Here is a 27763-nt window from a genome sequence, read left to right as displayed (position 1 = left end):
TAAAAATAAAAGGTGGACAAAAACGTTTTTCCCCGTCCCAAAGGACAGAATGTCTCACACGTATGGAGGAAAGGGGACTATGGACTAGGCATAAGGTAGTCACTACGGTGAGTAACTTTATTTTATTGGGCAGGGTTTGTTGGGCGTATGTCTTGTGGCGAAGAGCTTAATCCGTTGGGCTGGTATGAGTGACCTGAGGGTTGCTTTGCGTTCTATTGAATACCCTGTTTTGAAGCACTCATTTCAAATGTGGCTAGATACTGTGATAGCTATCACACCATTTGCACATGCAGCTAAGCTGGCAATAAAACTGCGGTCACCAGTTTACAAACATGATTTGGCCACATGAGCATATGTCGAGGGCTCTAAAGAGCCAACCGAGATGGCCGCTCTTCTGTGAGCGCTGTTGAGACTCCCAAATGAATCCTGAAAATCACATGTTCCACAGTGTGTATTTGAACCCTAAACGGTGGATGGAGCTATCCTAAGCTGCGGAAGTTACAGCGATGTGTCGGTGAAAGAGCAGACACAACAGAGCGAGCGAGACCAGACCTGACTTTCAGGGTGACCGGCCCGGCACCATCTTGCTGTTGGGAGGACGAAGAGAGGAGCCAGAAGTACGATACCCTGAGCAGGAGGTCCCTTACAGCCAGAGAGCAAATCCCTGCTCGGCTGGGGGTGCCTCCGGTGGCAAGATCCGAATTTCCATAAGCAGGCACCCCGCGGAAGATCCAAGGACAGATCCTCTGCTTCGGCCCAGAGCGCTCCCCCCGAGCGGGCGCGGGAATGAGAAGCACCAACAGCCCCGCAGCAACCACAACATAGAGAGACACGGTGGAGGGGCTGAGGCAGAGCAGCTGGCTTCTGGCTGAAAGCTCTACACCGGGTGCCTCGCCTGGACCACAGGGAGAAGCTAGCTACCATTACGGGGAGGAAGAAATCTACAACGCCAGCCCACAAGACCAGGCTTTGGTAGCAGGTGAGTGCGCAGGCCTCCCCGCCCCAAACTGCTGACCCTTCCCCCCCCCCCCCCCCCTGTCTGACGGCGGCACTTGGAGCTGGAGACTGAGACCTGTAATAGGGTGGCATAGGAGTAGAACGACCCACCCCGGGGCCCTGGGCCCACCATCGGAGAAGACCCACCTGTCCGCGACTCCCTCACTCCCTGCTACAGCTTTTAGCGGCGGGGGAGCCCCTGCAGAGCGGCGCGGCTGCAACACTGAAGCCTAGTGGTCTGTTGTGCCCCCCCCCCCCAAGCAGCCCAGACCCCAGGCCTGCGCTGTCCCACGGCACCCTCCTACAAGAGATATATTGACAGATAAGCACAAGGGGGACCATCGGGCAGGACACCGGCCTCAATCCTGCGGGGAGACCAATCCCCCGCCTGCTAACATCTGCCCACAAGGCAGCGAGGGAACCTTCCGAATGGTTGAAAGGCCCAGAGGGCCAACCTAGCCAGCCGGCTCCCGAGAAATCGAACTAAAATTAGCAACGAGACGAAGCCCGGCTGGGTAAATCGACGTTGGGCCTGGTAGCCGGGCGGCTGTGATAAAAACATAACGCTGTCTCAGTCCCACCACGCTCCAGAGACTCCAGGCACCGGACAAACAACCGAAGTGACGAACAGTCTCTTGGGCACTGGGGGAACCGTCAACAGTCGCACTGGAAACATTAATGCACCCACTGAACAACCCATGATAACCGCAACTTCAACGTACAAAGGCAGTAGGGCGCCCGGCCCCCATGCCCAAATAACAATCCAACATCGACAAAATATCCGCCTGAGGCTGCAAATGTCCCACACACAACGCTTGAAGACCCCAGCTGCAAATAAAGCTCCAACCCCTGCGTACTCGGCAGCCCAATGGCACATGAGCCAGGTGCACTATACTAAGGCATCAGCCGGGACACCTGCAGACGAACACTCAACTATACCAAGCTGGCGCAGACCCTGGTCCTAGCCATTAACCCGGAACAGTCTCGGAGGCAATTCTCCAACTGCAGTAAAGCAGGCAAGCTCCCTCCAAGTGGTGGCCCGGCACTAATCAATATCTCCCTGCAACCATTGCTTCTGTGGGCACCACACCAGAAGACCCCAAACTAAGGAGGAGCTCGGATCCCAATACTATCACGGCACTCCCAGATACACCTTACACCCCCGAAGCTAAATCTTCCAGGGCAGCCTAGTGAGACACCCACTGGCGCTCTATCAAACAAATAACCAACTGTCCCCGAACACCACTAGCGAGCAGCATAGAGGACAACCCTTCACCAACGTCCAGCCTGGTACAGTAAAGCGCAACCCACAACTGCGACACAAGGGATCACAAAACCAATCTACGGCTATCCTCAGGCTGGACCACAAACTCCTTCGACTGTCACCACAGCATACTGCCCCCTGTTCGAGCACAGAATCACAAAGTTACCCCCATCAGCACAGGCCTTGCTTTAGCACTGTCCAGCCAGACACACGACTATGACGAGATGGGGGGGAAACAGACAAGTCTTAAAGGAAGTTGAATTATGACCCAGGTGCAGTGAGTAAAACCCCAAAACCAACCAACCAAAGTGAACCCCCAGCCATGGAGGAAGGGCAAGATGAGGAAAATCCTGTTGCAGCTATGGATATTAGGGAGATCCTACTCTAACTAAAAGCAGGAATAGGCACCCTAGACTGAAAACCTGATGCACTGTCGTCCAAAGTAGTCCTCTTACAACTTCGCCCCGATAAGCACGGCGACAGGCTGGACACAGTCGAACAGAATATCAGAACTTGAAGATGGTTTAACCTCACTCGCAGCCAGGGTCTCATCACTGGAAACCCAAACGAAGGCCGTCAAAGCCAAGAACAAAGATCTGGAAGGCCGCTCATGCCACAACATCGGGCTAGTCAGAATAAGAGAAAGACAGATCCCTGAGAAGATGGAAGAGTTTGTGGAGAAAATATGCAGACATCTTCGGAGCCTCAGCCCTATCACAGCTCTTTGTGGTGGAAGGAGCTCACAGGGTGCCCTCCGGCCGGCCCATCCCAGGTGCAACCCCACGCCCAATCATCGCCAGGCTCCTTAATTGTAAGATAGAGACACTATATTGCGATTAGCAAGAGAAAAAAGGAACCTACAATTCGATAGACCATATCCAACTCTACCCCGACTTCTCCCCTGCACTGCAAACACTGAGGAGATCCTTTGCAGGAGTCAAATGCCGGCTACAAGCCAACCAAATGTCTTATTCCATGCTATACCCAGCGAAACTGCGGATTCAACGTGACGGGAAAGCGCAATTCTTTAACACACCTGACAAGGTCAACTTCTTCCTCCAACGAGCTGGGATGCAGACAACCAGAAAATATTCAGAGATCACCAAGAAGGGACCGAGCTAGGAGAAACCCACTATGACATGTGTAAACCTTCACCCACCACTGACCTGAGATTTTGTTTATTGATTTGATAATGCGCGCCGAACCCTTAGGTAGCTGGGCGCAACATTACAAGAATTCTCGAAGCTTAGTTACAGTGCCAGTCTCCGGCAGGTACATACATGGTGAGTACATGTTATCACACCATAGCACAGCAATGTAATTGACCTACACGGGAGCCGTTGCTCTTGGGCAGGCACTAGCGCCCCAAGCACAGCACCCTAAACGAACTTGTTTAAAGGGGAGGGAATACCTACGGGCAAGTTGGGGGTTGCCCGTGTGAGGGAGGGAAGTTGCATACAGTTGTGGGAAAGCACAGGAAGCAGATCCACCACCTGCCACTCGATTTTAAAGTCGTCCAGCCACCTCAGGCCATACCTTATCGTCTCAAACCGCACCAGTACATCCTCCTGCCACTGCTTGGCAGACAGCAGAGAATAAACGCCAGAACGACCGCAATCACCAGCAATAATTAACAAAGCCGTAAGAGAAATGTTACTGGACGTTTATGGTCAACCTAGCAACGTGGAACATTAGAGGGGGCAATCAGCCATCTAAAACATGCAAAATATCCCAATACCTCCAGAGACCTAAGATGGACATAGCCCTGATTCAGGAAACAAATCTTCTCCCCAGCTCTGAAAACCGCTGGGCTCGTGACTGGGGATGTCACAGGTACTTATCATCATACTCCTTGTTCGCGAGGGGAGTTGCCCTCCTGATAAACAAGACTAAGATTCAGGCTAATATCCTCAGAAAAAGACTCGGAAGGCAGAGCACTCCTCGTACGAGGAATACTAGAAGAAAGAGGTCATCCTAGTAAACTCCTACGGGCCAAACACTGATAGCGCCAACAACTTTGACTGGGTGATGACAAACCTGGAAACCGCAGGGTCAGCCACGATCATCTGGGGAGGTGACCTAAACACTCCGCTGGACCCCCATAAAGATAAAACGCAAAGTGCAAAGGCCCCACCTTCCAGAGCAAGTCTTCAAATCCAACAACTATAATCTTATCGACATCTGGAGACATAGCCACTGTAAAGCCTGTGAATACTCCTTTCATTTATGGGTCCACAACACAGATTTGCGTCTGGACTACCTTTTAGTATCCACATGGAGCCAACTCCTGGTGAGGACTCTCTCAGACCACTCCACTGTCACCCTTGAATGCAACCCAGCGGATGGCAGGAAAGACAGGCCACAATGGAGGTTGAAACCCGGATCCCTCTAGCATCAAGTCTTCGCAGATGAACTGCGCAAAGAAATAACCTCCTTACTAGAGATAAGCCAACCATCAGTCACATCGGCCGCCACGCTCTGGGAGACGATGAAATGCTACATCAGGGGAGTGTGCCTGGCGAAAGAACACTGAATACTAAAGCTCATCAGAAGGGAACTAACTTCCAGCGAAGCCAAACTGAAAGAATGGGAGCTAAAATACACCCAGTCGAAATACCCTAGTTCCCTGGCTGCCCTCCAGGTAGAACTCGACAACTTCAGATCAATAGCAGAAAGAGAACTAAAGTTCTTATCCCTTGGCCACAAAGTCCGCCAGTATGGCGAAAGCCAGAAGCCCGTAGCCCTTTTGGCACGACTAATAGCAGCAGAGAGGAAACCCACCTTAGTGGAGAGGATACCAAATCAACAGGGAGATCTTGTCCACACAAAAATTGTCGAAACATTCTGCATCTTCTATCAAGAGCTCTATAGCACCAAATACACAGCAGACCCAGAAGAACTCTTCCAATACCTCGAGAATATTGAACTATGTTGGACCAACAATGAGCTGAGAGAACCACTGAATATCCCTTTTACCCTCAAAGAAATTCTTGCAGCGATCAAAAACCTCCCCAACACTAAAGCTCCAGGGCCAGACGGTCTGACAGGTGAATGCTAGAAGGCTCATGCCCACCTTCTGGCCCCGCTCCTGCTGCAGGTATATGAAGAAGCGTTGGAAACTGGAACACTACCATCAACCCTTCGTCAAGCGAATATGATCCTCCTGCATAAACAAGGAAAACCACGTGAAGACTGCGCCTCATACAGGCCAATTTCCTTAATAAATCTGGACAAAAAAATACTGGCCGAAATCCTTACCACCAGACTACTTCCACTGATGCCCGGTCTGGCACTGGCCGATCAGGCTGGCTTTATACCTGGGCGCTAGGCTTCATTTGGCATCAGGCGAATGTTTGGCGCTATGGTGGCACTCGACCCCGAGGCTCGAGCAATAGAAGCCCTACTAGACCCCGGAAAGGCATTTGACTCGGTGGAATGGCCCTTTCTCTTCGAGGTCCTACGACGCATGGGTTTAGGCAACTACTACCTTAAATTAATCGCCCTTTTATACAAAGACCCAACCTGCATCATCACCCTGGTAAACACCAGATCCTCAGAAATACGACTGAAGTGAGGGACCAGACAGGGATGCCCTCTGTCAGCAGTAGTGTTTGCGCTAGTGATGGAACCCTTAGCATCTGATCTTCAAGCCCACCATCTGCACAGGGGTCTCTCCATCAGAACCCACACATTGATAATTTCCCTCTATGCAGACTACATAGCTCTATTCATACACAACCCCGCTGAGAACCTAAACCCAATCATGCGTGAGGTCTTCAAATTCGGCAACTTCTCTGGACTGAAGATCAACCACTCCAAATCCATTATATTTCCCCTAACCGAGACAACTTCAATATTTGCAGACGACTTTGGGTTCAGTTGGCAACTAGCAAATATCCAAGACATTATGCAAGATAGCTACGAGACAACAGTGGAAACACAACAAGGCTAAATAAACAGATGGAAACTCCTTTCACTCACGCTCTGGTGCTCTGTCTCCCTGGTCAAGATGGTAATTCTTCCCAAATTGCTGTACCTCTTTGCAGATATCCCCATACTGCTCTCAGCAGTTCCTGCAGCATATCCGGAGCCTGATACTTGACCTATTATGGGCAGGCAAGGTGGCGAGAGTGGCATACTCCACACTCATCCAGCCTGAGAAAAAGGGGGCCTGGCACAGCTACTACTGGGCCGCTAAGCCCAGTTCCTCGGACACTGGTACTCCACGGACTTCATCAGACCTCATGTCCTAATTGACCGAGCACTGGCGACCCCATACCTCCTTAGAATGACAATCCTAGGAAGCCTTAACATACCCACACCACACTTAACATTGTCCACACCACATATGCCATCTGGCAAAAGATTGCGCAAAAAAGTAGCGTCCAGACCAGGTTCTCCCCTTTTTAATTCCAGCAAGATTCATAACAGGACTCCCCCTAACCACCGATAGAACATACCTAAGATGGACAAACAAGTTGCAAATAGTCACTGGAAGGCCTCTTCGTTGATGGTACGTTTATCACTCCGCAACAGGCCAGAGACAAAGGCGGAGATAACAGCCTGTACCTATTCATATACTTTTTACTATGCCACTCACTCTAAGCCATCTTCACCACGTTCCCTCAACAGCCACCGACGTGGCAACTTCTTCAGAGTGATACAATCGCAAGGCAATGGAAGACTGGTATCGGAAATATGTCACACCTGAACGATCCAGCACCCACATCCCTAGCATTTAAAAGGCGGTGGGGAAAAAGCCCTACAAACCACAATAACAGACGACGACTGGTCTTACATCCTGCATCAAACGCAAAGTATCACTTAACACACGGTACAAACAAATACACTTCAATTACATACACCAAGTATAATACACACCGGCAACACTTCACTCGCAACGGACGACGACCCCGGCAACGTGTGAACGATGCAAGGCGCTAGAGGCAGTCTAGCGTGGACATGCCCAAGCATAACTCAATTGTGGAACTCAGTACTGGGGAAAATTGCAGCAATCATTGGAACTCAACTAGACCACGACCCCACTTTGGCACTCCTGGGGCTAACCAGGCACTTACCGTCCTTTGGTCGCAAACTGGCAGATCTACTATTGATCCTAGCATGAGGGTGGCAATACCATGGGGACGTGGACCTCCCACATAACCTGCAAAGCTGGCTAAAAGATGTGACATATAGCCAAGATATAGAAACAAGCGTCATAAAGACGCTGCCGCTCCATGCATGGCCGCCAGACATTTGGGGTCCCTACGTCGCATATCTGATGTCCACCACTGACTCAATCTCATCACTGAACTCATCCCCTGGCCCAGTCCCTTGAGGTCACTGAAACGTTACAAATGCCATCTGCAGAATATAGACTGAAAGTATTACTGGTGGACTCGATCGGTTTTCAGCCTGGGGGGAAGGAGTCGGGAGAAGGGGAGGAGGCGGGTCGTGGGCTGTAATTTGTGCAATGTTGTGTTACTGTTATGCAAAAACCAAAAATAAAGTTTAAAAAAAGAGCACATGTCACCCTTCTTCAAAGCATAACAGAAGTGTAGTGTCGAACGTCACTTTGATCCTAATGTGAAGTTCAGTGTGCTTCATGTGTCTGGTTAGGTAGAAGTTTACCCAGTGGTACCGTTTTACAGAGCTCAGTGCAGTGTCTAGATGTGTCCTGGGCTGTCTTTTTTTTTAGAAATCGCTGGGTTTCTGAGGAGCTCTAGCAAATTGAGCACGCTGTGAGTAATTGTGATATTGAGGCCCCCTACGCTCTGAGGTGGCCAATTAGAGCTATATGGCATGTGCTACAGTTTAAGTAGATTACAAATGTTTTCATTTTTGCTCCACAATCTTTCTTTCGTTTATGTTGTAGTCATATTTTTGTTTTATTTAAGTTTTCATTTTTTTTATCATTTTCTTTTTCCCCCAACTGTCCTTCCTCTTCCCTCTATTTCACCCATAATCTTCAATTTTCCCAGATGCGGCTCCAGTTGTGGGACACAGCTGGCCAGGAACGCTTCCGCAGCCTCATACCCAGTTACATCCGAGACTCTGCCTCCGCTATTGTTGTATTTGACATTACAAGTAGGTATTTGGGCTTTGCAGGCCTTACGCAGTTTTCACTTGGGCATAATGTAGGGGAACATTTGCGTTCAGAAAATGGAAATGCTATAGTTTGCAATCTCATTTCCTTTTCCGGCAAAATAGACCCACCAGTCTTGATTTTGTTAAAGTACTGACATCAAATGCCTTTTTGGACTGTACAAAGTTTCCCGTATCACAAAGCAGTCCCTCTTTCAGATAATTTCTACCGTGCCATGCAAGTGATCCTATTCGCCTCGAACAATGCCATGTCAAGGAATGGGGACACAGGATGAAAACATGGACTTTCCAGTTATCAATGCACTGTAAAGGCTTGTGAACAGAGACCATGTGGCGTACAAGACACTGAAATGCATCCCAAGGACGAATCATTTCGGCATAACCCTGGGCGAAAGATGCGATTAGTATGCTAAAATCCAAATACTATAGATTCTAAAAGGATCTTTGCTAGGTTCCAGCAGCAGGGGCAGGGTGAATGCTGATTTCTTGCTGGCAAACATCTTTACATGGGATCCTGGTCTTTACAGTCACATTTGTAACTGTCTGATCATGTCTGGAAACTGAGGAATCACCCCAGTCCTTTAAATTTAACAATGTTTAGCCCATGGATGTGAAAATCCTGGCCTGCCACTCAATGGTGGTAATGCCCAAGAAGTACTTTAATGGTCAGACGGCACAGCTTAAAGAAGGGTGGGTTAGATTCAGTCCCCAAGAGTTACACAGATTATCAGTAACAGACAAATACCACTTGTTACTCTTACTTGTCGACTACAAACACCCCTCAGTAGCCGTCAATGGATCTTCTAACAAATATGAAGGAATCGAGGGAAAGGCAGGCTTGTCACGGATAGAACCATCAATCTTCTGTTATAAGAGGTTAAACCGTGAACCGTTTAGGCGGCACCACAATACCACTGCCCATAAAGGGTGTCATCAAAAGTGGAACCCCATCCAGGTGCCAAAAAGCCAAAAGTCAAACTGAACAAACATGAACAATTTAGCAAAGAAAATATCTGAAAGGTGAAAGTGCACTCAGTCAAACCACCTTGCCATATCTGTCCAGAAATGTGTAATTTAAATGGAGACCATGTAGTAGAGAAAAGGCTGAAACAGCGTGCCATTTAAACCCAGACTCCAGGTACTCTGCCTTCCAAGCACTGGAACTGCCGAGATGCTTGCAACACTTTGCTCAGAAGCGGTCCAAGATGCCAGGCAAGCCTGCGCAGCAGCTGTAGAATAGGTGAACTGCTCCTACCATGATTTTGGAAGTATGTAGCCAGGCAAGCGTACCTCCAGTGCGAAGGGTAACACAGGTACTCCCACAAGGAAGGTGCAGGTCCAAGGCTTATCCCGGAATAAGAGGTGAGCTGTGAGAGGTGATGGGGCAAGCTGGGGGAATGGGGCGGGGGGCGAGTGCTCAGGGTGTTTGAGTACCATCCATTGTTCAAGCAACCCGACTGGCCAGCATGTCCACCCCAGGTGCTCGCAAGCAATTTGTTAAATACAACACCAGTGGCTCAAATAGTCTCGAAGTATATAGTTCATTTTGTCAATTGTCTCTTTACCAGGGACCAGGACGCTGTCTACTCGAAGCATGCGTTTAATCTGTTATATCACACAGGAGAGGCAACTTGGAGCACTGCTCTAGTCCATTAGAGAGGCGCAATCAAGTTTGGTTTAATGAGCTGAATTCCAGAACACAGCCACCTGGAAAAACTCTCACGTTATTAACCTGAATCGCATGCATAGAAGCCAATGGTGTCCTATTGTGAGGCCATCAAAGCCTGCATGCTATGCATTTGAAACAGGTAGGAACATGGCCAATGGACTGGCATAGATATAGCCATGCAAGAGTCCTCTCTTCTTTGTGCTTATAGCATATTTTGGATATGCGTGTTGCGTCTGCAACAATTGTTTGCCAAAATGTAACGAGTTTACCAAAAGTATGTTATTCTTTCATTGGAACCCAATTTGAATCCGCAAAGGCGATTGGTGGTATGCCAAGATCTACATTTTTTTTTAAATCAATTGTGTTCGACAGTTCTGAACTGTGGTTTTGCCCACTGTGCTGCAAAAGCTTTTTGAAGCACCCCATACCAGCCCCCATGGGCGGCCCCACAGCAAACGAGGGAAGGGAATATACTGCAAACTGCTAGTGGAAAGGAAAACGCCAAATTCTCTTCTGACCCAGATCCGTGTCCACAGACTCTGTGGGTAAAGCCACATAATTTCTGCCTAACCCTTTTTACCAATTGCCACCCACCAATCCTATGGAGTACCAATGTACAACCAGTCGTACTCAATGGGCTCCAGCTGGCAATGTGTTTGTGTGTGTCTAACATACATTTCATGTTACTGGGATTTATATAACAAACGTTTCTCTCCCCCCTCTCTGTATTTCTGGGGTTTATGAATCTGTTCATGAATCTGATATCAGTTGGTAGGTGTGAAGTATTTTAAATTCTTTACTTCCAAAGTAATAGTAAGCATTGACCGGGGTGTGCCGTCTTACCCTACTCTGTGTGCAGGTACCTTTTACTACAGGCAGCCTTGTGTGGTGTTCCACCATTGGTTTGGTAACCAGAATGTGAGCTGAAAGACAAGGGCAGTCGCACCTTGCAGCACCGATCGGAGGTAGTTTTAGCAGCATAGGTCACCTAATCGAGGTACAGACAAGCCATGGAGTCTGCCCTGACTCTCAGCCTTGCTGCGTTTGGTGATCGTCCCTATTGAGAAGGTCTGGCATTGTTGTCCCTGGCCTCACTGCCATCTTTACAAATTGAGAAGTCTCCCTTTAACCTTTTATATTCTTCCTGGTGTCTAACAACCAATTTCCTTAGGACCACACCCATAGGGTTTGTAATAGGTGCTTACCGAGGGACAATGCAAACATTAGGTGTACTGTATCCAAAAAGTATGCTAAATCAGTACAAGCCCACTGGGCAGTATATGCCATCGAAACAACTCAAATAAGCTAATTAAATGCCTGAGAAGCCAGTAGAGAGGTGGCATCGCCCTGGTAGCACACAAACCCAGAGGGCACAAGACCAGCCGACACAGGCTCTGAAGAAGCCACCACAGGGCTGCCTCAGTAGCTACCACACAACGGCAGGGGAGGGTACAAAATTGTCAGCAGTGATGAAACGAAGGGGGACTGGCTCACAGACAGCACTTGTTCCGAGAGCCCAGGGCACCTCCCCTTTCACAAGAAAGGTGGGCCATCTGCAACATGGAAAGGTGCTATGGGCATCGAACCACCAGCAACACATTTTGGCTACTTGCCAAGTCGGATGGAAAATAACGGAACCGTGACTGGCAAACCGACCTTGGAACAGACTGTGTAACAAGGCACCAAAAAGACTGTACTGGAGAAACACTTGTGCCAACATGGCACCAACCAGCCATGTCGGAAATGTGCATTCAAACAAGACATTGAGAATCGTCACATAAACGTGCACATAAATGAACTACTAGTAGTTGCACTGCAAACTTCAGATATGCCCAATCTCGGAGTCTAGCACCATCCACCTGTACGGATGGTGTGCTCCTCAAGCAGGCAGATGCCCGATTTAATATAAATATCCAGCAGGACCCTGAAAGAGGGGATTTTATTGGAGATGCACTGGAGGAGACGCTACCTTTTTGCCTGGTATATAACATCTGGGGGCAGTCAGTGGGTGTTGGAATGTTCTCTGGGACTTAGGGCTGGTACCATGTTTTCAGGATTACAAGTGAGATTCATGGCTTTCATTGGGGCAGATTGCACCAGGATAGAGGTTTGTTGAAAACTAAAGCGGGATTGGGGAAAACCGTCCAAACTAAAAATACTGCTACTACCACACAGGTATCCTATCCTATTCCTGAGAAATAGGCTTTTGGATATGTTTGACCTCTGTAAAATGAAACTTATTACATCACTCTATGGTGGGGTGCAGCTAAACTGAAATCTAAGTGGGGGAAAGAAAACATTGAAAAGCCAGAAAAAGTGGGCTGGGTGATATTATTATGATTATTATGATTATTATTATTTTTTTTTAAATAATATACTCTTCTTTTTTTGGGCTGGAAAAATAGCCTTTCTAGTGCTGATGGACCGTTGCAACTTGGAAAGGTTTTAGTCTGCACAAGAAGGATGCCGTTCTGGTTCTAATGTTCAGCATTTAGATTTGTTTAATGAGATCGACATTGAACCAAGGTGCAGATTGACACCTTGATTTTCCAGTTTGTAGTGGGGATGTTCTCACATGTTTATCAACGCGCCTTGTATCCCATCCAAAAATAGCATACAGGAGGAATGGTCTGAGAGATATGTCTTTACCAAGACCATGCACTTTCTTGGGGCAAAAGATAGGGGTGCAGGGGGGGAGTGGGAACCTTGGTTAGCATATGCTTTGCTTTAGGTCAGGGGTCTTTTTCAGGGTCTATTAACTCGTCTGCAGATGTTTTCAACTACATTGCCCACCAGCCCTAGCCAGCATAGACAATGGTGGTCTATCATGGGAGTCATAGTCCAGAACATATGGAGACCCACAAGTTGCTGACCCTTACAACCCCTACTATATATAGCATGTGTGTATATGTTATGTTGCTTGGCATTTGTATAGCGCCTTATGTATCATTGGTATGATCTCAAAGCGCTGGTAGGTTGAACGCCCTTGGGAACTGCAGTTCAAATCAGAAAGATAGATAGTGTCGTAAAGTGCGTGGGCGCAACGGATATGTGTGCAGCTGGTGTGGTTGTTGCGTGATAGCTGCTTCTTAGCGGTAGATGTGGTGCTGAGGAAATCAGTTGGATGTGTTCAGTCTGGAGGGTGGACACCCAGACTGAGTTGTGGCTGCGTTAGGCCTGAGGAGACGCCTAAGATAGCCGGTATGTGCTCAGCTAGCTGTGATTTATTAGGATGATGGGTAGTTCGAGGGGTCATGTTAGTATGTGAACAGCTAGACCGAATGTGTTATAGTATAGCTGTATTCTAGTTGAATGATGGTGTCTAGGGGAGAGTAAGCATACTAGTGTGATATGGTAATCAGTAAAGTGCAAGCGACCAGGTACACTCAATGATGTTACGAGTACCTTCTAGATTCAACTTTAACCCAGTAACGCTATTTGGCATACTTTCTAAATTCAACTTTATCACAGTGACACTATTGGGGCACACTTTCTAGATTCAATATAATGTGATGCTTGATGTGAGGGCATCAGTGAGAGGCTGATAGTCCTAAGAGAAGCATAGATCGCAAAGGGCAGAGCCTCCAATCTTTTGAGTAATCAGCCAGATGTTGGTCACCTACAGTGAGTAGGTCTGACAAATAAGTGCCCTAAGGTGGTAGAACAGGAGCTAAATAAGACTGCAATGATTTCACTGTCTCATGCCGGTGATACACAAACATTAACTTGAACATGGACCTCAGAGAGCATAAGAAACCTGAGCTCTGAGGCCGTAATCTCATCCATGGGAGGACATTGTGTATTCTTGATCTTTCCTATGAATTGCTGCCAGACCGTCTCCATGTTGTGAGCTTCAGTGCAGTGTTGTAATGGCATGGCTGTCTGGAACAAGATCATTTAGTATGGGTAGATTGCCATCTGTTAACCATGTTACGGTATTAAAAACTCAGATTTAACCTATCCCTGATAATTTAATTAGCAGAGTAGCACATGTTGGCCACAGGGGAATGGTCATTACTGTAGTGCTGCTGTACTTGTTCATTGAACTTGTCGCACATTATGTGAGTGCTGTCGCTCCCAACCATCTTAGGACTGTTGTTTTTGGATTTATCTAGCGTTTTTACCAAAGCGCTGAACATCTAATAAGTCGCTACACATTTAAGTAAAAATGACCAGTGACTTATTCACGATTGGTGAAAAACCTGTTAAAGATCTGATGAAATTTGAGAGAAGTTCATTAGATGGAATGAAGGGGGGGAACTGATAGACAGTGGGAGGGAGTGCCACTGCTCATGAGAGCGAACGGAAACTAGATCGGGCACAGGGATGTGTAGGAGTGGTAAGAAGGAATTTAGATGATCGCAAAGTGTAAGGGGTCGAGTATAAGGAAGTAAAAGAGGTAAAGAGAAGTAAAACCATAGATGTACTTAAACAGATGGCTGAGGTCGAAGAGAAGAAAACGGCATAGCAGAGAGCAGGGTAATGAAGGGAGAAGAGGTGGTGAATGGCAGAGTGATCGACAGAATGGTGAGGGCCGAGATCTTAAGCGGGAGGCCAATTAAAAGTTCAGAACTGTAATCCATGCAAGAGGCGAAGAGTTGTAATGGGACCTTATTATGAGTTTGGCGGTGTGGCTAAAAACAGTGGTAAGAGTTACCACTACATCACTGCTGCATTAAAAAAAAAAATAGTCCGTAGGCACCCCTCAGCGAGAACGAACACGGCCATATGACCTGTTTTTGGGAAGGTACCCACTTGAGTCCGCAGCCACACTTCAGCTCACTGTACCTTTCACAGAAGAGAAATATCCATTTGCATATCAGGCTTTGTCCCACCCACATGGGCAGTCGAGCACCGAAATGCTATGGCAATTCTCTTCTGAACAAGAGTACCAACAGTAACCCCATACACATATTTCAGTCTTCATCAGTGAGGTAAAGCTGTGCCTTTCTGAGCACAGTGAGCAAGGGGTCCACGTTACATTACTGCTGCATACCACACCTCTGAACTAGTTCTTCAGCATGCGGTCTGGCATGGATTCACATGCTCATGAATATTCACCGTCGTCAGGCTGGGAATCCTCGGTAAAGAAAAAATCAGTATCAGTATCAGTATCAGTTTCGTTTCTGAACTGTTTCTTAGTAGTAACCAATCACTGATCTCTGGGTCATACTGCCCCCAGCCAATGACTGCCCTCTACCTAAGCCCCTCCCCTGGCAGCCATCCTCAGATTTTTACCGCACGTTCAAGTGTTGGGAGTCCTCGTGCTACAGCACTCGAGCTTTTACTGCGTTTTCGCGCTTTTTTAAAGAGATTTTCTCATTTTTCGGTTAAATCGAGCCTCAAGCTCCACCATTCTACTTCCGATCAACGGTGACCCGTTTTGGAATTTTCTACGCCCCTCAAGGGTGAAGTTTTTATCGAGTTGCGCTTCTTGGAGGATTCCAGAAGATCTGAGGCCTACCATGGACATGGCCCAGGACAAGGGAAGCTCGACGCCCGGATCCAAGCTGTTCAGGAACTGCCCTGGATGCGGGTTACAGAATGTTTTCTGCATTCGAGATGGCTCTACTGCCTTCATGAGGACAAGACGCACGTGCAGAAGGACTGTGCGTTCTGTAAGAACCTATCGGAACGGACCATGAGGGATCGTCGTACCCGCCTCGCCAGCTGGCTGGCGAACGGCCCAGCAGGTGAGAAGAAAAGGTCATAGCGGTCCTCTAAGTCCTGTGAGGGCGCCCTGGCGACTGGGGCCCAACAGAAGGCTAAGCACCGCGAGTCCGCGGGCACCGGGAGCGCCGAATGGTCGGGCTCTTCGGCTGCCAGGCAGGGCGCGCCTTGCCCGGCACCATCAACCACAAGCCAACGCTCTGGCTCGGGGAAGAGCAAATCCGAGAACCCTGGTAAGCTTCTGGAGAGGCCCCGGTCGATCTCGAAGGATTCAGCCGAGGGGGAGCGAGGCGGGGACCCTCCACCCAAGGTGAAGGCCTCAAGCGCGCCCAAGGTGGTGAAGGCCTTGATTCACCCGGCTAAGGCCTCTATCGAGGGAGTCACGGCGACCCTGGCGAAGCCTGTGGAGGCTACACCAATGGAGGCCACCGTGGAGGGAATCCTCTTTCCAGCCCATCGACAAGACCCCCGTGAAGACCCCGGTGGAAAAGGGGGGGGGAGCGGTGGCCGTTACGGACATGGATTCAGCCTCTGAGGAGGAGCTGGTGGAAACCGTGAAGAACCTCAACAAGAGGTTCGAGAAGGTACGATCCCACGGGAGGGTTCCCGAATAGGTGGTTGAAGAAAGCGACGGTGGCGCAGACGAGGCCCCAGTGGAGGAGCAGCCTTCCCTGACGTCACAGCCATTGCCCGAGCCTCAGGACAACTTGGCTGCCATTTTGATGGCAATCCAAACCTTATGCACGTAGATAAGGACGAGATTACCACGAACCCCGGCGGACGATCCAGAACCGGGCCCGTCGGGAAGCCCTCTGAACAAGCGGAGTAGAGTTCATCCCTCCCTGCCCTTCATGCCCCCACGACCCATGGAGCCCTCATCCCCCTCAGCCCTGAGGAACAGAAGGAGGGTTTCCTCTACTAACGGCGAGAGGCCAAGAGAAAGACGGTCCTCGCGGTACCGTTACTCGACGATATCTGGGACGAAGGACTTGCGATCCTGAAGAATCCGTCCACGACGCCTGACAAGAGGGACAGGTACGAGAAGAAGTACAGGGCTCAACCTACGCCGGATTCGGTCGTCTCAGCGGCGGCCAAGAAGAAGGTGGCGGGTGCGACAGCCTCAACCTCTACTTCCCCACCTGACGGCGAGGGTAAGATATTGGATGCCACGGGGTGACAAGTCATGTCGTCGTCGGCGGCGACAATTAAGGCGGCCAACGCCTTAGCGATTGTGGCCCGTTAAGACAGGGAGATATGGTACAAGATAGCTCCCCTACTGGACTGCCTACCAGAGGGCAGAGGCCCTGGAGATTCAGCAGGAAGGTGAGGTGGCATCAGACCACGCCATAACGGTGGCAACGGACATTGCCGACACTGGGTTTCGCCAGTTAGGCAACAGTGTTTTCCTTCGACGACATGGCTGGCTCAAGGCGACAGACTTCGTAAGGACGTGCAGACCAGGGTTTTGGACATGCCGTTCGACGGCAACAACCTATTTGGGAAAACGGTGGATGAGTCGCTGCAGGCCATCAAGGCCGACACAGACGGCCTGAGCCCTGGGAGTCCTTCAGCAACGACGGCCCTTTCAGAGCGCCGGAGGCAGACAGGTGGCCTCCAAGGGATCAGGCGGTGGCTCCTCTACGTACCGCCAGGCGGCCCGCTCCTCGTCCCAGGAGGCTTACAGAGGTCGCAGCAAGCAAGGAGGATCTCGGCTGCATCGGCAAGGCCGCCTCCAAGCAAGATTGAACCGACCGTAGTGTCGGGCCCCCACCGAAGCACCCCGGTGGGAGGCCGGCTGGTGAAGTTCGTCAGCGTGTGGGAGTCCATCTCCACTGACCGTTGGGTGCTGGATGCCCCGGCCCACGGGCACTCTCTCGAATTCCAAAAGTCCCCCTGCATTCCTCCCGTGGCCGGGAAGGAAAATCACGTCCCTCAACTGCTGTTGGAGGTAAAGACGATGCTCAAGAAAGGTGCCATCGAGCTCGTCCTCAAGAGGCTCCGGGGCTCCGGAGTATACTCAAGATGCTTCCTCGTCAGAAAGAAGACAGGCGGATGGTGCCCCATCCTGGACCTACGTCGGTTGAACAAATACATCAAGGCACAGAAGTTCAGGATGGTCACTCTCCAGCACGTGCTGGGACAGCTGGAGGAGGGCGACTTCCTATCGTTGTTGGACTTGGAGGATGCTTAATTCCACATCCCCATCCTAAAAGGACACCGAAAGTTCCTCAGATTCGTACTCCAAGGACGCCACTACCAATTCAGAGCTCTGCCATTCGGATTGAAGTCAGTACACAGGGTGTTCACCAAGTGCCTATAACCAGTGGCGGCGCGGCTGCGCCTGCAGGGGATCCACGTCTACCCCTACCTGGACGACTGGCTCATCTGTGCAAGGACAAGAGAACTCGCCGTCGAGCACACGGCGGAGACCGTCCGCTTACTCACGGAGCTTGGTTTCTCCATAAACTACCCGAAATCCCATTTGGTTCCGTCGAAGGTGGCACTTTCTGGGAGCGAAGCTCGATACAGTGGAACGATTGGCGTCTCCGTCGGAGGAAAGGACGAAGGCCATCTTGGGCAAGGTGCAGCGCCTGCTAGCCACGGACGTGGCCAGGGTGAGATCCATCAAGTCCCTCCTCGGTATGATGTTGTCATGCATCTATCTAGTGCGCCTGTGCAGGGTACGGATGCGTCCTCTACAGGAGTTCCTCGATGCCCGCTGGATGCAAGCAGTGGACAGCTTCGACAACAAGATCCCGCTCAACAAGGTTTTCCGTCGGGCGATTCAGTGGTGGGGCACCCGTGCACACCTCACGGCGGGCACGGACTTCCAGACCCCGGCACATCAGGAGACGGTGACGACGGACGCCTCCCTGGAGGGATGGGGTGCACACACTGGAGATCTCCACGCAAGAGGCCTTTGGCTCCCGGAGGAGAGGTGTCTCCACATCAACATCTTGGACGCGCCGTGTTCTGGGTGCTCAAGTCGTTCTTCCCGTCCCTCAAGGGCAATGTTGTGAGGATCTTCACCGACAACACCACCACGATGTTCTACATCCGGAAGCAGATAAGAATAAGATCCCCAGCCCTATCCAAGGAGGCCCAGGATCTGTGGCACTTTGCCGTTGCCCAGGGGATGTTTCTGCTTCCCTTCCATCTGGCAGGAACAAAAAACACCATCGCCGACTCACTCAGCAGGGAACTGCGCTCGTGCCACGAGTGGGAACTACGCCAGGATCAAGTGGATCGGCTCTTCCAACGATGGGGCAAGCCCCAGATCGACCTGTTCGCGACGGCGACGAACTCCAAGTGCCAGAGGTTCGCCAGCAGGTTCCCCCAGCCGAGGAGCATGGGCGATGCTTTCTCGTTCCCCTGGGATGGCCTGTTCCTGTATGCGTTTCCTCCGTTGCCGCTGCTGCTTCGACTCATCAGCCAGCTCAAGAGGTCCCAGTGCAGGATGATCCTCGTCGCACCGGCGTGGCTGAGACCGATCTGGTTCCCGGACCTTCTGGACCTCTCAGCGTCCCCACCAGTCAAGCTGTCGACGGACGAAGATCTTCTCTCCAGAGAGGGAGGTGCCATTCTTCATCACGACCCAGAGTCGCTGAACTCGCAGGCTTGGCTCCTGCAGCACTAGAGTTTGGAGGGTACGATATCCCGGCTGACTGCAGAGAGGTTCTTGCAAAGGCCAGGGCGTCCTCAACTCTTAAGTGCTACGGACATAAGTGGAAGAGGTTCTCTGTCTGGTGCTGTGCACAGAAGATCAACCCTCTACAGATTACGGCTCCTCAAGTGCTACCATACCTACTGTCGCTGGCCAAAGCTGGACTAGCTAGCGCTTCCATCAAGATACATCTGGCAGCGATCTCCCGATACACCAGAACTGCAGGACATCCGTCCTTGTGGTCTCATCGACTGGTGAAGGAATTTATGAAGGGACTGTTCCGATCGTTCCCACCGGTGAAGGCTTCAGCCCCGGCGTGGGAGCTCAACGTGGTGCTGACCAGGCTCATGGGGCCACCATTCGAGCCTTTGCATTCGGCTCCGTTGAAGTTCCTGTCATGGAAGACAGCTTTCCTTGTGGCCATCACCTCCGCACGACGCGTGGGAGAGATTCAGGCCCTATCCTGCAAGCCTCCATACTTAACCTTTCACGATACGAGGGTGGTGCTGAGGACGCACCCCTCTTTCATGCCCAAGGTGCCGTCGGACTTCCATCTTAACGAGCCCTTGGTGTCAGTTTTCTTCCCGTCACCTTCGTCGCCGCCGAGAGGACTTTGCACTCGCTGGATGTAGCTAGATCGCTTAAGTTCTACGTGGACCGAACTAAGAGTTTTCGGAAGACATCACAGCTGTTTGTGAATTTTGGACCTGTGAACCAAGGGAAGGCTCTCTTGAAGGCTTCCATTTCCAGATGGCTCTCTGGCTGCATCAGGCACTGTCATCGGTTGGCCAACCGACCATTGCCAGGCCGTCCGAGAGCCCATTCGACCAGAGCGATCGCTGCTACTATGGCGTTCTTGTCTGGTATGCCCCTGCTGGACATTTGCAGGGCTGCTACGTGGAGGTCGATGCACACCTTCACAAGATTCTACTGCGTCGACTGGGATTCCAGGGAGGAGTCCAGAGTCAGCCAAGCAGTGCTGCGCAACCTGTTTTCACCTCCTTGCCTCACCATGTTCGCTTCTCCCCTCCTTCCCTCTCCTTTTCCACCACTCCTCTCTTCTCTCGACACCAAATCTTAACTCCCACAGCACTCCTCCACTATGTCCCTGTTCTGTTGGGCTGAAGGATTGTTTCAATAATTGGGGTGGGCACATGAAAGCTGTGACTGTCTTCTTATTGGCTAGGCCTGCTAACTATCTTGGTTGCTTGTATTTCTCTGCCGACTACCCTGTGGCTTTGCTAGCCAAGCTAACCAATGGGTGGCTGCAGTTTTGAAGCCAGTATAACAGCTGCCTATACGCGAACTCTTGATCACTTTATGGCCCTCCCAATGAAGTCTTTCAGCTCTAGGAGTTATTCTCCTCTTTTAGGCAAACGCAATTCCTGGTATGCATCAGGTCGCTGGCAGACTTCCTTACAGGTGCCAAAGGGACTGCGAGCAGCTCCTTTTTCTCATGCATGGGGACACCTGGAGGATCACTGATACACTGCTTCCAGTGCCTGCATCAGAGTCGGTCGAGGTCCCTGGCCCTCCAGGTCTACGTCCTCCTGTGCTCCAGCCCTAAGTCTGGGACTTTGCCAACACATACACAGATCAAAGGGGGGCATTGATGTACATGCTCGTTTCGCCCTCTTTCGGGATCATCAGTGTGATATACTACATTTTTGTTTCTATCTACATATATATTATAGAGTAAAGCTTATGAACAATTGCCTTTTGCAAACATTCTATTGCTAATAACTTTAGCGTTGCTGGGCGCATCTGGCTGAAATGTTCCCTCCACCCCAAAACGGGAAAATCTGGGGCAACGTCATCAAACGATTCAGTATAGAAAACCAAGCGGTTTTTAGATAGTCCATTCCTTTCCCAATAGATAGGGGTCGTAAGCAAGATATGTGCACAACAAAACATCTGGACGGATTTACGAAACACGTTGGGCATAAAACGGTGCCCTATACCCATTTTGGTGCTAATCTATTTAGTATGTTTTTGAACATTTGACTGGGAAGGCGGTCCCCTGATCTTAAAAAAAAGTTTATATATGTATCCTTTGGTGCAGCGCAAGCTTTGCCGTTTTCATTTTCTGCGTAATGAAAGCAGTGCCGATGAAAAGTGCTCAAAATATTAGATGTCGAAGTGCCAACGTGGGGCGTTCACATCAGATTGAGCCGATGGGGAAAGTGGACCAAATGTGTGTGTGTTTTTAAACTTTTGCGGAGAGACCTTTTTTCGGTGACCTCATTTTCATCTTTCTCTCGGAATCTCACGGGATTCCCACGGTGAAGCGCAAGACTACCACAGGAAGTGAAGAGCGTCGCAGGAAGAAACTATGAAAAAGTGATACTAAAAGAGGGTCTGGGGGCACTTTCACAGTATGATGTAGGTGGGGAGACTAAAAAAGGGATGGGTGCGCAGTGGGAATAGCAGGGGCTGTGGAAGATCTTTTTTAATTTTATGGCATTTTCATCTTAACGCGGAAATGACATTGAATTTACCTGGGAAGAGAAGTCTGCGCAATGGTTAGGTTCTGGCAAGGCAGGCAGGGAGGGAATCTCACAGGAATGGAATGTGGGGGGTTGGGAGGGTAGTAACAAAACAAGGTTTACTATCAATCTGTGGCAACACATTTGGTGCAAATGGTATGTTAGAATGATTCGCAGAGAGGCCCCTGCATTTCGGCATTTCCCCTTAATTGGTGCAAAGTGGCAGGGCTGTCCAGGTCAGTGTGCCATGGTTATGTACTATTGAAGGGGTTATGAGCAGTGCACTCTGGTCTTTTATTGTAATTGGTACCAGTGGCCTGTGGCCATGTTTTATTGACTATTATGGGTGGGGATTGCACCAGCAATGTCATTACTGATGCGATAGGAAATATCTGTGGTCATGGGCAGAGTAAGGGGAGACAGTTGGGGTCGCTTCCAACTTCCACTGAATAAAGGAGTTTTGTTGTGAGAAATGCTTTCTTTTTTACTGTCGCATAACTATTTTGTTAACTGAATATATTTAAGCTCTCCCTCCAGCAAAGGTGTGGTGGTTTTAAAACGCTTGAGAAAAATCCCTTCCATCTAAAATGTGAAAGAAGAATGAGCCATTTGAGCCAAGTCACATGTCTCAGTGCCCCCCAGTAGCCATCCCTGGAGCTTCCCTTCACGCTTACAGATATGCAAGCAATGCATTGTGGGAATACACATTACCCAAATGCAAAGCTCCAGAACATTGTCTTGGTCTTACAGGGCACAATGTGGCTCTGAATAGGAAGTGAACTTCCTGTGACAATTACTTGGCGGCACTGTGTCATGTGCGACTTGGCTCAACAATCTTTTTCTACTTTTTTCACTTTTTAGATAGGTTTTTTTTCATTAAAGCCGCCACAACTTTTCTGGCGTTTGCTTCAGAAGCCTCAATACTCCAACCACAAGGCTATCAAACGTTACTACACTGAACTAATCCTGGTGAAACCGGTATGCAGTGATAAGCAGCCTTAAACTGTCCACCTTGGGATGAAGAAGCAATGTATAAATGCCACTGCCCTGGAAGATGGATTGTTTGTGATCAAGGCATACATGTGGGCTAATTTGAATGCCAACAATACTTTGCTCGTGTGACTGTTCACTGGCAGTGAAGTCCCAGTGATGACTACTGGATGTTGCTATGGTGTGTGTGTATACATTGCCACCCAGTCTGACATCTTTGGCTGCAGCATTAGGGCATTACATGGAGGGGTGTGTACCTGCACACAATATTCTTCGAAACAGACCTTTGGTAGAATAGGTTCTCAAAATGGTAATATAAAAGCCTGTTAGCCGCCATAGGTCTATATGCTGGAATGGTCTTTAGGCTATATCACCAGGAAGGTGGTCCAGAAGTCGCCAGACCCACCTGATAGCGTGTGGTCTACATGGTGGGACAATGTGGCCTCCTGGCCTGGAATTAGGCCATGGCCAGAGGGTACACCGACTTGCTTGGGAAGCACCTGGGCTTGTGTGCCTGGTCGCGGGAGGGAGGAGGGTTGTCACTGGCTATTGCAATATCTGTTGGCAAGTGGTACTAAGGGTTGCTTGAGTGAGGCTGGGAATTGGTCTTTGGCCATGTCTCCCCCAAAGTCACCAATTGCCATGGTTGCAGCACATGGCCGTTGCCCGTTTCATGGCGAGTGAAGAGCCTCAAGCTGTGGCCACAAGCTACTCTGAGAGGCCCGGTACCCAATGGCTCCATCTGGTGGTTTGAGGGATCCTGTTGGAGTGCCGCCACAAAATGGCCTTAACACCCTAATTGCTCATTGTTCATAACACCATGCATGCCAAAGCAAATGACGTTCACTTACCCCGACTTTGTACGGGATGTATACGGCAATAAAGATATAAGAAAAGTGTTCTCTACCCTATTTAGGGCATTTCAAATTCCGTGCTATGGCAAACCCCAGAAAAGAAACTGAAGTGTCAAAATTCATTTGAATACCCAATTTCCCAGCTGAATCGACACAACCAAATAGCCTGAGCAGTGCCTGGTAGTGTCTGAGTTGAGCTTGTTTTACGATGGTGCTGGCCTATTTATGCTTGCTTTCGAAACAATAACTGGTACTTTGTTTTGTGCTTCAACCATAATGTCTCTTTAAAAACGTTTTTTTTTTTAAATATAAGCGCATTGTAAAACTTTGAACATACGTAACATTAGCAAAGACGCGTTGCAGACAGATGCAGCCTGTGAAAGCAACAAGTTTGCACTATTTAAAAGAATAGGATGCAAACTCATTTGTACAAAGATTGGCAAATGTACCCAATGAAGATTTGTGTAGAAAGAAGCTGGTGACCCTTCAAACCCTCGTTTACATTATGATTGAAAGTCTTTTCAGCTGTCTCATCATGACCCCACAGGTTATGCTTTTATTCCTGACAAAATATCTAAATACATTTATAAAGACACATTAATAACTTCCAAAAATAACATACCTGATACATTGCCCATACTATCTGCATGCAGATGTATATATGTTTCTATAATCTGTGACTAACATCTTGTGGACCTTTTTTAAGAATCACAATCCTGTTTTTTTTTTTTTTGCTTTTCAAAAGTCTTCACTTTTACCATATTACTTTTACCTACTTTTGCCTAGCTAATGCCCTCTACGGGAGGAGTGGGGAGGGTGGCACCCTCCGCCTCCCAGAACCACTCTTGTAGTTTGAAGAATTGCTAATCGGGCAGACGCTTTGTAGGTTTTTTGTTGGAGCACAGCCAAAATCCTTAGGAATGTTACCATTAAGAACAAAATATCTTTCAGATCTAGGTGATTGGATTATTCTACATTGAATCTGAAATTGCAAGCTTCTAAGCAAAACGACCATTCTGAGAGGCTTTGCTGTGTCGTGAAAGGACATTTAACTTAATAGAAATAACTTTCGGATCACACACTCTTGAGTTTCGAACTGAAGGCTGCCTCTCCAAAACCAAAAAGACTGACATTTTGCTTCCGTCCTGAAAGAAAAGAGAATGTGTGAAATAATTAGCAAACCAGATAAGAGCACTTCAGTCACTTTGGCCTCCAGTCTCTTTGTTGGATCAAACTTAACCCGTCCAACACTGAGTTTGTCATGGATCTGCAAACCTCGCCCTCCCTCAAACCCTCAGTAACACAACTTTTCCAACAATGGTTGAATAATATGCGCCTATAAGGATTTGATCCACAAATCTCGGATTCTGCAAAAAACTTAGTTGTCGCCGTTGACGGCAGCCTGTCCTAACAGAAACACATAGACAAGAAGGCCGAAACGGCCTGGCTCCAAATCTCTACCCTTTGTAAAAACCAAACCCTTCAACCCACCCAAGGATTTATGGGCCGTAATGCATGCCTTTGTGGTTTTTCACACCGGTGTTGGAAAGGCCCTCCTGACTGCGCTCTCAAAAGCAGACACCACGCTACAGCACATCTTATTACAGCTGCGCAGAGATTTGACCAAATCTCACCCATCCTGAGTGAACTACTTTGGTGTTCTCTCGAGGCCAGCATACTGTTCAAGGCTGCATGGATCATCTACAAAGCAGTCATAAGTGACATGCCAGCGATCCTGGTTGGTAAGCTCCACATATCTGGTAGCACACAATCCTCGCATAGCAAGTCGACAAACCAGCTTGAATGACAACTTGTCTGCAAAAAGAGGACTGGCATCCTTCTCTTGTCACTCGCCAACCCTCTGGAACTTCTATCCCGTTTATCGTACGGAATGCCCCACGAATGTCTGAAATCCTGGCCCTTTGAAACAACACCTGGCCAAGAACTAATCCCAGTGGACGCACATACAGATACAGACCGCAACTGTCGGCGCTACTGTTTGATGCTTGCCCAAATGTTGGCTACCCACACCTTCCACAGCACTCTGCTGCTCTCGACCTAGACCCACTCTTTAAAATCTATAAAATAAAGGTTTGTATGGGAGGACGCCTGGTCTGTCATGTGACACGTGAATAAAATGAATATGGTGTAATCTGAGCACAAATGCGCACAAAGTGAATACTCTAATGTGCAATTTAAAGTTAAGGGTTTGATACATAGCCTATCGATCATTCTGAGCTGAAGTAAGCACTAGACCACTCTGGTCCCCCCTGTTGGCCTTCCCCCTAACCAGACATCACACACACTTTCAAGGTTTGAGGGACTCTGGCGGGGTGATCGGAGTAGACGCTGACCCTGTATCTAGACTTTTTGTGACTCAGAAGAAATTTGATGCAAGCTGGTTGATAAGACATCCACCGTTTCCCAGTTTCGTGCATGCCAGCCGTCTGGTCCCGATTTTTCTTGAAAATCTGCAACTTGGAGTTTTTCTTGTCCATTTTAAATGTAGGGCTATAAATCCCAGAATTCTAAAATGGACTCTTGATGTGCATGGAACTGGGAATCTTGAGAGCTCTGGACATCTGGATCTGTTGTTGTTTTTAATATAGAGTAGAATTGTATGCGTTTACATCTTCATATGTAAACCCACTTTCAATGCTTATTCCACGGGTTTGCCTTTGCATCTCTATTTAAAAATGTTTCGGACATAGTCCATGTAACTTCCATCTTTTAAAAATCCCAGTTCCAATTTTATAATAAATCGGAACCAATTTCTGATTTCGATTAAGTTATTACATGCCCATTTTCATCAACATACACATACATATATATTCAGCCAGTAATATATTTGTGTAAACAAAATGTGCTCTGTGCAATATCCCCTCTCCATCAAATTCAGAATGTTTTCGTCAAGTATAATAGTGTTGACCTTTTTAGTTATATGTAACTAAAAATGCACATTCATACAGTCCATGTGTTGAGGAAAAGTCCAAATCTTAAGGAACCGAACTGGGGCAACTCATTGCAGTGGAGTATCACTAAACTCTGGCGAGCTCTAAAGTGCTTGGATGGGATCCTTCAAGCTGCATAAAACCATGATCTCGAACGACCAGGCCGGCCTCTGTCAGACACTGTACTTCCCTTCTGGGAACTTTGGCTTCCCGTTCTCTCGTCGGAATGAGTTGTCTGGGCAGACATGTCTGATCTTCAGTACGGGGTGGGTAAGCGTTAACATGGACATCTAGGGTCGGCTATGCTCTTCTGAAAGGCATGCTGATGTCTGCTATTGGCAAGTGATAGGCGGCCAGGCCTCAACACAAAGTCACGTGCATTGTATTTGTTGGTGTGCATACGTCACACTGAATGCTTTCTGTGGGCATACAGAGTGATGATGCATGTCCTTGCTCGCCCCTTACCCCAAGAGTGTCCTCATCAAAGTTAAGCTGTTAGTGAGGGTCGTGAGATGGGAGCACCTCTTCCCTTCGCCCCACTTCAGCTGAGCATTGGGGAAATGGTGCACACAAGAAGAAGAAAAGCCTTAAACGCAATGGGTTATCCTCGCCAGATCACGTGGCACAGGAACCTCTGTAGGTAAGTGCAGTGGGGAGGCGTGGCTGAGGGACTGACCTGCACATGTGATGACATGTATTGAGCTGGAGGAGAGCTAAAGCCAGTTGCTTTGCCAGTGCTTGTTTACTTAAGGAAGTGATGATTCCACGACAGTGCGTTTTTATTTCATTCTACTAGAAAGGATTGTAGCATCTGCAGTATGTTTCCTGTGACCTTTTTCAGGAAGGCTTTTCGACTCCAGTTTTAATCCCCCTCCCCCAAAGTAAAATGTCCCTTCAAACTCATTGGACAAGACCTAAATGGCGCCCTACTGCTTAATCGAACATTACATTGTGTCGGGATGCACAGGAAATGTGCTGGTGTCCGGTTTTATAGCCAGTTGTATAGAATCGAAAAGCTTTTCTTGCTGCATCGCTGCATTGATTTGGACTCTTCCAAGATGGTGAGGACTGAATGGGAAATTAAAGGGTGCTGACCGTAAACCTGGTGCTTAAA

At 48.8% G+C, this 27763-nt stretch overlaps 1 protein-coding gene across 9 annotated transcripts in view; it reads left to right on the top strand.

The window, feature by feature from the left end:
* Window positions 1-27763, top strand: part of LOC138480737 (ras-related protein Rab-6A-like) — a 457834-nt gene that overhangs the window by 159578 nt on the left and 270493 nt on the right. For 3 of the 9 annotated variants that reach the window (XM_069612468.1, XM_069612465.1, XM_069612463.1), the window contains exon 4: window positions 8242-8347. The exons of the other annotated variants lie outside the window; for them this stretch is intronic. In XM_069612468.1, coding sequence (XP_069468569.1) covers window positions 8242-8347 — 106 coding nt within the window. The remainder of the gene's footprint in view (window positions 1-8241; window positions 8348-27763) is intronic. 9 annotated transcript variants of the gene reach the window in all.

Source organism: Ambystoma mexicanum, chromosome 5p (assembly GCF_040938575.1).
Source record: "Ambystoma mexicanum isolate Mex_15411 chromosome 5p, UKY_AmexF1_1, whole genome shotgun sequence".
NCBI classification, from domain to species: domain Eukaryota; kingdom Metazoa; phylum Chordata; class Amphibia; order Caudata; family Ambystomatidae; genus Ambystoma; species Ambystoma mexicanum.
The sequence above is the reverse complement of the archived record's forward strand: the minus strand, read 5'-3'. Positions and strand labels throughout refer to the sequence as shown.